Source organism: Cydia fagiglandana, chromosome 16 (assembly GCF_963556715.1).
Source record: "Cydia fagiglandana chromosome 16, ilCydFagi1.1, whole genome shotgun sequence".
Taxonomy (NCBI): Eukaryota; Metazoa; Arthropoda; class Insecta; order Lepidoptera; family Tortricidae; genus Cydia; species Cydia fagiglandana.
Window position 1 is genome coordinate 15,589,218 of NC_085947.1, and position 10,887 is coordinate 15,600,104.

Consider the following 10,887-nt stretch of genomic DNA (forward strand, 5'->3'; position numbering starts at 1 on the left):
TATATTTCTTGCACCATTTTTGAGAAAAGCACTATATATGACTCGGCTGGAAGGCTACTTGCTGGCTTCGGATTCAATTAAACGGACTCCCAAGGTCGTCCGTTTAAAACGAATCCTCAGCCTGCAAGTAGCTACTTCCGAGCCTCGACAATAATGTACTATTATTATCATTCTTCAGTACAACAATATATGTTTTATGTACTGACGCATGGAAAACCCCAAGGCCAAACATTCAATGTATGTAAATATGTGTTAAAACCCCACCTAATGAAAAAGGAACACACAGAGTGACCATTGATGAATCTTCACTCATTGAAATACAGTTTATGATCGCTTAAATGCCGTACATAATTATATTGCATATATCAAAGATTGTGCTCAATATGTATAGCATGAGTCATATAATGTAATCTGTTTATACATATTACTCCCACTCAGTTCCAAAAATCAGGAATTCTTCCACAGTAGGAGGATACTTTGATTTATACGCATTTAATCGCGTGTTGATTAGTTCAACTGTTGCCTTTGTTGAGGATTGTTATAATTATAATAATCAATTATGTGTTTTATTTAAATTAAATCTGTATTCAGTGTGTTTCGGACTTGCCATGGATTATAAAGTGCTTTTATGTAAGTAGGTAACAATAGCAATTATGTGTTAGGTGAAAAAACTATTTTTTTTATATCTATTATTAATAATATCATAAAGTCTCCTATATACAGTGTGTTTGGTACATCGTTTGCCAAATTAAAACGGCAGATAGGTAGAGTCATTTGCTATCTTCCCAACCCTAGAAATTTAAAGTGAAATGACTCAACCTATCTGCCGTTTTAATTTGGCAAACGATGTACCAAACAGCCTGTATAATATATTTATAACCCTTGAGACTAGCACTAGGACTAGGGCCGGTACAGATGGCAACGTGCATGGGAATTGCACGCTGACGTTGCAGTTGGCGTGCAGTCAGCGTGCAGTCTCCATACAAATTGCAGTCGGGTTGCTGTCCGTCTGTATCGGCCCTTACGAGAAATATGCTCTTTTGAAAAGACACTGCTCATATAGGATTTTAGTGGAAATATTTAATCACAGATAATTAATTAATATTTCCGTTGCTATTGTTAATTTAGCAATGTGATAAAATATTTAAACTAGCGTTCTAAATTCCATAGTTTTTTGCATATTTAATGAACGTCTATTTAATTTAAGAATCGTCGTAGTAGCTCTTTGGTAGTAGTAACTAAATTAACTGCGAGTAATAAAAACTCCATCCACCTATTACTAGTGAGTTGTATGCTAACGGTTGGTACTGGTATATAGGTAGGTACCTACTTCCCGTTATTTACCTATCCATTCGTATACATATATTGCCAAATCTTGCTAAATAGGTATGAAAACTATTCGGATTCAAAAATAAATATAAATAAGTAGTTACAGATGGGCATAATGCCCTCCCGCAAAGGTATCCGTGGGGGAGGTCGTTCTCAAATTATACAGGGTGGCCAAAAAATAAGTGCATTCCCGTTGTCAGTAAGCGATTTTCCATTAATAAAAGTAACTTTATCTTTGCAGATATTGCTGCAGTCGTCTTTGTATCTTGCATATGGGGTGCATCAAGCTCATGCGTAATCAAAGATCGCATAGACTGCACTTATTCGGTGGTCTGCGAGGGCCGACCAGGTTCCGCCACCAGCCCCTGCAACTCCAATGCCCACGTCAACTTCATCATCAAGGGCTCTTCCGTCGATACTCTCACCACCGCCTTCTTCGGGGCCACCAACTTCGACGCCAAAGTCAGGAGCATTCACGCCATCAACAACGATTGGGCCAACATCGAAGCCTTCGCCTTCAAATACTACACCAAATGCGTTGACCTAAACCTGGCCAATAACAATATCAAAAATATAAAGAACAATGCGTTTAAAACCTTGCCTGTTCTGAATTCACTAAACTTATCTAGAAATGGAATTGACAATTTAAATCCAGATTCACTTAAGATTGCAGATTCAAATGTAAATAAAATAACGATCCTTGATCTGTCAAATAACTTACTAACGAAAATTTCAAGTGAACTGCTGAGTGGGATGACGAACTTAAAGAGTTTGTATTTACAAAACAACAAGATCAATTCTTTGGCAGATGATTGTTTTCTCGCTTTAAAAAGCCTAACCATTCTTAATTTACGAAATAATCAACTGACCGCTATTAATGCCACCCTTATAAATTTAAAATCGCTATTGGCATTAGATTTGGCTCATAATAATTTGATTAAATTATCAGGGTTTGAACTAAATCGATTAGGATCTCTGTTATTCTTAAACTTGAGTAACAACGCTATAGAAGAAATTGAATCTAATAGTTTTAGTCAGACAACTAGCCTTCAGTCCATAGATTTAAGAAATAATAAAATCAAATCTACTATAGATGGCAAAATGTTCAGCAACAATAATCGACTACAATACTTAAATATGTATAATAACAGTATTGAACATATACAAGATGATGCATTTAGAAATAACGATTTAATTACACTTAATTTAGAGAAAAATAATTTAAAAGGAGATATAACTAGACAAACGTTTGAAGGGATATCGAAAGTCACGAGACTGGATTTGTATAATCAGAGTATAACAGCTATAAGAGACAACGCATTTTCTACAACAGATAGTCTGATCTCATTGAACTTGAGTAGAAACGCTATAAATACAATCGAAGTTAAAACTTTTGCAAGCGGGTTGAACTTAAGCGTTTTAGACGTCTCCTACAATAATCTATCGAATCTAGATTTTTTACATGAAGCTTTAGAAGCCCTCACTGATCTTTATATAAATAACAACAAACTCAGCGCCATAAAACAGGGTACATTTGTTAACCAGACGAATTTGAAGAAACTGGACTTGTCAATGAATTTCATTCTGACCATTGAAAACTTTTCGTTGCCTCTTCTTGATTTGCAGTATCTGAATGTGACTGGTAACCTTTTGCAAGGATCTCTCAAGGCTAACGTTATAAGTCCTTCATCATTTCTGAAATTTTTGGACTTTAGTAGTTTCAACTATACCAGTGTTGAAGACAGGGCTTTTGTCGACTCACCTCTACTTGCTAGAGTAAACCTTTCCCATAATTCAATCGAGTTTATGGGATCAGAAAACTTTATGAACATGGACAATTTGTACAGCTTAGACTTATCATGGAACAACCTAAGAATATTGCAACTGAATAATAGCAAACTACCAAATCTTAAATCTTTATATTTAAACAACAATAATCTACAAGGAATTTCAAATTCTTTTTCTAACATATCAAACATAATTTACCTCGACATTTCTGTTAATAACATAACTGATATTTCTGAGCCAATATTTCAGACGTTACTGAATTTACGTGTTTTCCACGCCTCAACTAATAAATTAACACAGTTTAATAACGCACATACGAACTCTCTTAATAAATTAATGACTTTAAGCCTTTCTTCAAATTCTTTATCTAATATAAACTTAAGTTACTACCCAGATTTGATTAACGTCGATTTGAGTTACAATAGCATCAGTTCTATCAACAGTTCCTTCTTTCAAAACCTGGACTATTTGCAGTCCATCGACTTGAGCTTCAATAATATCACCATGTTGACCCCTGGTACATTCCAAAGCCTTAAAATTTTAAAGCTTCTGAACTTATCTTCGAACTCCATTAGCAACTTGCGGTACGGCAGTTTCAAGGGCCTCGGAAGAGTAGAAGTTATTGATGTATCTCGAAACGCTATCAATATTCTAGACGTGCACATATTCCACGAATGCACAGAGTTGAAACAATTGATCATTGACTATAACTATATCACTCAGCTGGACTTTGAGAGTTTGGTCACAACTGCTTCGAAGCTTAACGTCCTCAGTTTAGGAGGTAACCCAATTTTGTGTAAAGAAATTGTCAAGAATTACAATTCAGGCTTTGGGGGTAGGCGCGTGGAAGTTACTTCCGTGCATAAAATCTATGAGGAGGATAATGTCCACGGGATTTGGTGCGGTAGCGGGACTGTAACTACAAGTACAGCGGCTACTAGTGCTAGTACTGCTACATTAATAGAACCTGGTGGTACCAATGCTATATCACACGTTTTACTGGCCTGGTGTACGGTGTTGACGATGTTGATTCTCATTGTAGGCGTAGCCAGTTATTTTTATAAAAGAAACCAAGAAGCTATTGAAATAAGACAACCTGGTACTGGCAGCAGGCGAAGTTGTTCCACAGAATTTGAATACCAAAGTGATTTATTATTAGAATAAGATCTTGTAATTTGGATAAAAATTAAATTATTTTATTTTAAGTTATTTGTATTGATTTAAGATTACCAGAAAAACATATCCAACCCATGTTTAAAAAATACTCGAAAAACTTTATAAAGAACCTGTGATTAATTAAAACAGTACATGTCATGATTTGTGAATTTTTGTATGTATTATCTTATTTAATATTAAATATAAATATTTGTAACATATTTTTCCTTTATCTTTCTCGCTCACCAACAAATGGGGGAATGCTGCTAAAAATACTGTATATTTACAGTATTGCCGTTCATAGTTTTTTTTTTATGTTCAGCTGTCTCTTATGGTAGAACAGTTGTAAAAGTGTCCAGCAGTTAGCTGTAAATAATAGTTCGAAATCTCTCCAGAGTAGCGCTAGAGTAGCTAAGAACGTAGGCGTTATTGACGGAGTGAAGTGTGCTGTCAATGATTTGAATTTTCTTATCAAATATTTTATGGCTGCTCTACACGATGAGCCAACGCCGGCCACTCCAAGGGACGCAGCCATGCGATAGAATGAGATAGCAATATAACTTGCTCCCTCTAACTCATAAATGCGTCCCTTGGAGTGGCCGGCGCTGGGCCATTGTGTAGAGGAGCCATTAGGTATTGTAGCGCCACCTATTTAAGGTTTTTTGACGAACTCTTTTTAATACATGGAGATTGTATTTCTTACCCTTACCTTCCATATATTAAGTGAAAGTCTTGCGTGAGATGCGCGCCAATTATCAATCGTATCAAAACCAGCTCAAAACCAAGTGTGGGCGGTAATCTAGTAAATTCATGTGTGACAAGCAGGGGTGGGGTGTTTTTTCAGGCTACCTTTCCACTGTTTTTTTCCTATCGATTGTAAGCCTAACAGGACTCACAGGTACAGTCAAGAAAAGTATTTTTGCTTTGCCTTATTGTCAACCTTACTAGCGTATTTTAAATAAACTTTAACGGTTTGCGGGACAGGCCCCGTAGACAACATGCCAATCGCTAACGCTCCGTAGCGAACGAACCGCAAACTGTCACTATTACACTAATATGGAAGAGTGATAGAGAGACACAAAGCGATTCGATGGAGAAACTCAAGCGATCGTCACCTTGTCTAGGCCGCTAGTTTCTTTGCAACTAGTTTCGCAGTTTAGCTTAGTTTGGCTGGTAGAAATTAGGTTAGAATTAACTGTAATAGCGTTATTAATGTCATTTAAGATTCATTTTTAACAACAGTAATAAGTTAATAACAACAAACCTAGCTCCGCCGAAGCAGTGCAAAATATTGTGTATTTACAGAAATTCTATCGCTTTTGTGTTTTTTCTATTTACTTCTACAATCCTAATCTATAATATTGTTTATAGACCAACTGATAACATATGTTATTATCCAAAGAGTCGCACCATCTGGGTATTCATTGTGTCCAACAATAACAAATGAATGTCTCGTTGTTCGTTGACATCACGAAACTTGTGAATTGTTATCGTGGGCACAGTCAGTGTCAGAGTTACCGACGGGGTGATCATTGTGAGTAAACAAATAAATGAAGATGTGGTTTCAGTAATATTTCAGTGTGCGTTCGGATTTGGCAGGATGGATTCGGCTCGGTATTTGTGTAAGTACCTAGATTTTTTTTAAAGAATAAATAATTAAGTTATTTTCTCAGTTTGTTATTAATTATGTTTATCGTTTTAAAAAATAAATACCAATAAATAAAATAAATAAATACTATAGGACAATTTTACACAGATCGACCTAGTCCCACAGTAAGCTCAATAAGGCTTGTGTTGTGGGTAATAGACAATATTTGTGATAAACACACAAATAAATGCCCTTACCAGTATTCGAACCCGGGACCTCCTGTTTCTTAAGCAGAATAAACCTGAAAACTGTTTTTTTACAAGTTTTTTTTTTAAATTTAGTTTCACCTGACCGTTGTCTGTCTGTCTGTCTGAGTATAATCAAATCTTGCAAGTTAAATTTGATCCACTTCCCGGTTTCCGATTGAGCTGAAATTTTGCATGCATGTATAAATCGGATGACAATGCAATATTATGGTACCATCGAGCTGATCTGATGATGGAGACAGGAGGTGGCCATAGGAACTCTGTGATGAAACAACGTAACCTAATTGTGTTAGTGGTTTTTAGAACTGTCTCGATGAGTATTAGTTGTCTGTCGTAAAAAAAGTACAGTCATATATAAAAGCTTGTATTAAAAATGAAATTTTTGCCAAAAACTTATTTATTTTTTGAGCTTCTAAACATCGTTGGCATTTTTAACCTCCAGCGACCCACCATACAAAGAAAATTGATAATAACATTTGAGTCAATGGTATTAGTATAGTTGAATTTGTTTAGTTTTTAAATCGAACGAAATAAAACAAAACAAAAACAACTCTGATCCATTTAATTATGGTTCAAATTTCATTGGAGGTAATTTGTACTGGTAGGACATAGAACCCCAAGAAGTTAAATCTGATATGATACCGAATTATTATTTTCTTCGTCGACACCGGTTATGTGAGAATAAGTCCATTGCTTATTTTAATATCAATGTTCGGTGAATTTTAAAATTAAGATAAATTTACTACTGTAAACTAAGAACATAATAATATTGAACGCACAAAATATTTAATTATTGTGGGACAATCTTAAACAAAGTAACCTACTCCCACTGTAACCTTTAAGAAACTTGTGTGTTTGGAAACTTAACATTGCGCATAGGTACGTATACGATTAACATTGATATGTTAATCAGGTATACCTAAAGGAAGAAACATATCTCTCTTATTCTTTTCAGATATAGTCGTCTTCTTATCCTCAGTATGGAGCGCTTCGAGCACAGTATGTACAATAAAAGACCGCAATGAATGCACCTACACAGTGGTTTGCGAGGGCCACGCTGGCAGTGCCAACAACCCTTCCTGCGACTTTGACCCCTACGTCAACTTTATCATCAAGGACTCCGTCACCGACACCCTCACCGCCGGCTTCTTCGGGTCCACGAACTTTGACTCCAGGGTCAGGCGCATCCAGGCCATCGATAACAACTGGCCCAACATCGAAGCCTTCGCTTTCAAGTATTATACCAAGTGTATCGACATGGACCTCTCCAACAACAACATTAAGAACATCAAAAATGACGCATTCAAAAACTTGTTCGTACTTGATTCTTTGAACTTATCTCAAAATGCTATAGAACATTTAAGTCCATCTTCGTTATCGACTTCGGAAATAAGTGCAAATAAATTAAGGACGCTGGATCTTTCGAATAACTTACTAACGGAGATTAGCGGTGAAGCTCTAAGTAAGTTAACTAACCTCAATAGTTTGTATTTGCAAAACAATAGACTAACAACATTAGCCGATAATTGTTTTACCTCCTTAAAAGACTTGACTACATTGAACTTGCGGAATAATCAGTTAACAACCATTAATGTAACATTAATTCACTTGAAGAATCTCAAGATGCTAGATTTGGCATTTAATCATTTGTTCAAATTGATAGGATTCGAAATAAACCGATTAGATTCTCTTACGTTTTTAAACATGAGTCATAACGATATTGAAGAGGTTGAATCGAATTGTTTCAATCAAGCGTTCAGCCTCACATCGATAGACCTGAGCAACAACAAAATTAAATCGCCTATAGAAAATGTGATGTTTATTAATAACAATCGTCTACAATGTTTATATTTGTCTAATAACAGTATTGAAGAAATACATGACGATGCATTTAAACATAACGTTTTAACTACACTAAATTTGGACAAAAATAAGTTGAAAGGGGAGATATCTGGTCAAACCTTCAATGGTATATCACACGTACCAAGACTCGATCTGTCCAATCAGAATGTAACAGCCATAAGAGAAAACGCATTTTCCACAGCAAATAATCTCGTTCATTTGAACTTGAGTAGAAATGTTATACATACAATCGAGAAATCCAGTTTCTCACCTTCATTGCCCCTAATAGTTTTAGATATTTCATACAATAAGTTGTCATCTCTAGAATTTTTAAACGATACTTTATTAAGCCTTACTGAGCTCTACTTGAATAATAACATTCTCACCTCCATTCGTAAGGGTACGTTTCTTAAACAAACAAATTTGAAGAACTTGGACTTGTCAATGAATTTCATTGTCACCATAGACCAATTGTCTTTGCCTCTTCTGAATTTGCAGTATCTAAATGTGACGGGCAATCTTTTGACGCGATCTCTCAAGAGCATGGTGATAAGTCCTTCAAAGTATCTCCGATTTTTGGACTTTAGCTGTTTAAATATAAGCAGAGTTGAGAATGGAGCATTTATTGACTCTCCTTTACTTGCCAGGGTGAACCTGTCATATAATGCAATCGAGTTTATTGGATCAAACAATTTCATTAATATGGATAATTTGTATAGTTTAGATTTATCATATAACAAACTGATATGGTTACAAATGAATAATAGCGTTTTATTAAATCTTAAAGCTTTGTATTTAAACCACAACCGTCTGAAATCCATTTCTAAATCATTTTTGAATATATCAAAAATACTATTTCTCGACATCTCTGATAATGATATATCTGACCTTTCCGTTCCACTTTTCCAAACATTAAAAGACTTGCGTGTTTTGCGTATTTCAAATAACAAAGTAAAACAATTTAACAATCCACAGACGAACTCTCTTACTAAATTGATGACTTTAAGCCTTTCCTCAAACTTGCTGGTCAATTTGAATTTAAGCTACTTTCCAGATTTAATAAACGCCGATTTGAGTAACAACACCATTAGCTTCATCAACAGCTCTTTTTTCCGAAACTTAGGTCATTTGCAATCCATTGATTTAAGCTTTAATAATATAACATCTTTGACTCCAGGCACATTCCAAAGTCTTAAAATTTTAAAGCTCCTAAATATGTCTTCAAATTGGATCGAAAACTTGCGTTACGGTAGCTTCAAGGGGCTTGGGCGAGCCGAAGTGATAGACCTATCTCGAAACTCGATACATGTCTTAGATGTGGATATCTTCCATGAGTGCACGGAGTTAAAACGATTGATCATTGACTACAACTTCATCACTCAACTGGAATTCGAAAGATTGGTCATGACTGTTACAAAGTTGAATGCTCTAAGTTTAGGTGGTAACCCGATTATGTGTAAAGAGATAGTTAGAAATTATAATTCAGGCATTGGAGGTAGACGCGTGGAGGTAACATCTATAGACAAAGTGTTTGAAGAGGATAATGTTCACGGTATTTTGTGTGGTAATGGGACAGCGGTCACAACGGCGAGTAGTATTGTGCCCCCGTTATACACAAGTGGTTCAAATGCTTCCAACGTGTTATTTATGTGGTGTTCAATGTTAACGGTTTTGGTTCTGGTAATTGGTGCTGCCAGTTACATGTATAGACGGAACGGACTGACGATTTTGACAGAGTCCAGCACAAGGAGCACAGTACAGTTCGGGAGCACTGAAAACCAAAGTACCTTATTATTTTAGGAGATTGCGTCGCATAGTGTCTTTAATGGCACTTTAGATTCTAAATCTTAGGCTATTTCGTTCCGCTGTTTATAATTAAGGCTCATAATATCGCTGAAAGCGAAATTAACACCAAAGATTGCTTTTAGGTTGTTAATTAATTTTAAGTATTATAATTGTATATAATACCAATTAAACATTATTCAATATATTTCTTTTTTGTTTTTAGTTGTACATACTGCCCGATATGTAAGCAAATGTAGATAATATTTCAGATCTAGGTATTCATAATTATTCCCGAAAACATAAATACAAAATGCGGACATAATACACATACCTGCAGATAGTACAAATTTTTAGGTTTTGGTTAAAATATAATATCAAACAAGTTCCATTACAAAAATGATTATGTTAAGGCCCAGTAGGTTTGTGTTCTTCTCTCGCTACTGAGGGTAAGCGTGAGCGAGATGGATGTGCGTGCTCGGGACCACGTATATCAAGTTTTAGATTTTTTTTTATGTAAGTGTCCCAAAAGCATATATGCTAGTATACTATTGCTCATTTTTAGAAATTATTTTTATATCAAGAATAATATCAAAATTAATAATTGATAATAATTATTAATTTTGATATCAAGAATATGAAAATAATTTCAAATTTTTGTGCAATAATTTACTGTAATTTTTTAAAGTGCATTTTACAGCTATGTGAGTGTTTTTTTTTCTATCCGTTTTCTGAGCCTTCTGCACCTTAAAATAGTTAGTTGATAGTTTTAAAGTTGAAAAGATATATTAAATAAAGAGATAAAGTAAGTGCATTCCCGTTGCTAGGGAGGTTTTGGAACTTTTACAATGGGGCCAACCCCGAAATCGCGATAAAAATTTACCCTCCCATAAAAATGGACCGCCCAAAATGTATGAAATTTTTTTTCGCGGTTTCGGGTTTGGTCTCATAGTAAAAGTTGATCAGTATAATCCCAAAACCTCCCTGGCAATGGGAATGCACTTATTTTTTGGCCACCCTGTATATCTGAATAAGTCTTCGATATCATATAAAACGATATTAAATAGGTACATTCATTAGTGCACCACCACACTGTTAACTGACAGTTCGTAAACCTTATTACAAATGGCATAATAA

General features: G+C 35.2%; 2 protein-coding genes across 2 annotated transcripts; both read left to right on the plus strand.

Annotated features, from left to right (window-relative positions):
• Positions 1-1,444: 1,444 nt before the first annotated feature.
• On the plus strand, positions 1,445-4,406 carry LOC134672250 (protein artichoke-like). Its single transcript, XM_063530148.1, has 2 exons — positions 1,445-1,460; positions 1,571-4,406. Exons 1-2 carry the CDS (start codon positions 1,445-1,447, stop codon positions 4,279-4,281), a joined length of 2,727 nt encoding a protein of 908 aa, XP_063386218.1. The 3' UTR covers positions 4,282-4,406.
• A 1,241-nt stretch (positions 4,407-5,647) lies between these two features.
• Positions 5,648-9,956, plus strand: LOC134672065 (toll-like receptor 3). The gene is made up of 2 exons (XM_063529964.1): positions 5,648-5,894; positions 7,082-9,956. The coding sequence occupies exons 1-2, from the start codon at positions 5,873-5,875 to the stop codon at positions 9,766-9,768; spliced, it is 2,709 nt and encodes a 902-aa protein (XP_063386034.1). The 5' UTR covers positions 5,648-5,872; the 3' UTR covers positions 9,769-9,956.
• The last annotated feature ends 931 nt before the right edge of the window (positions 9,957-10,887 follow it).

Coding starts and splice junctions, on each gene's coding strand:
- LOC134672065 (XM_063529964.1), top strand. CDS start 5,873: ATGGATTCGGCTCGGTATTTGT. Junction 5,895..7,081: donor GGATTCGGCTCGGTATTTGT/GTAAGTACCTAG, acceptor TATTCTTTTCAG/ATATAGTCGTCTTCTTATCC.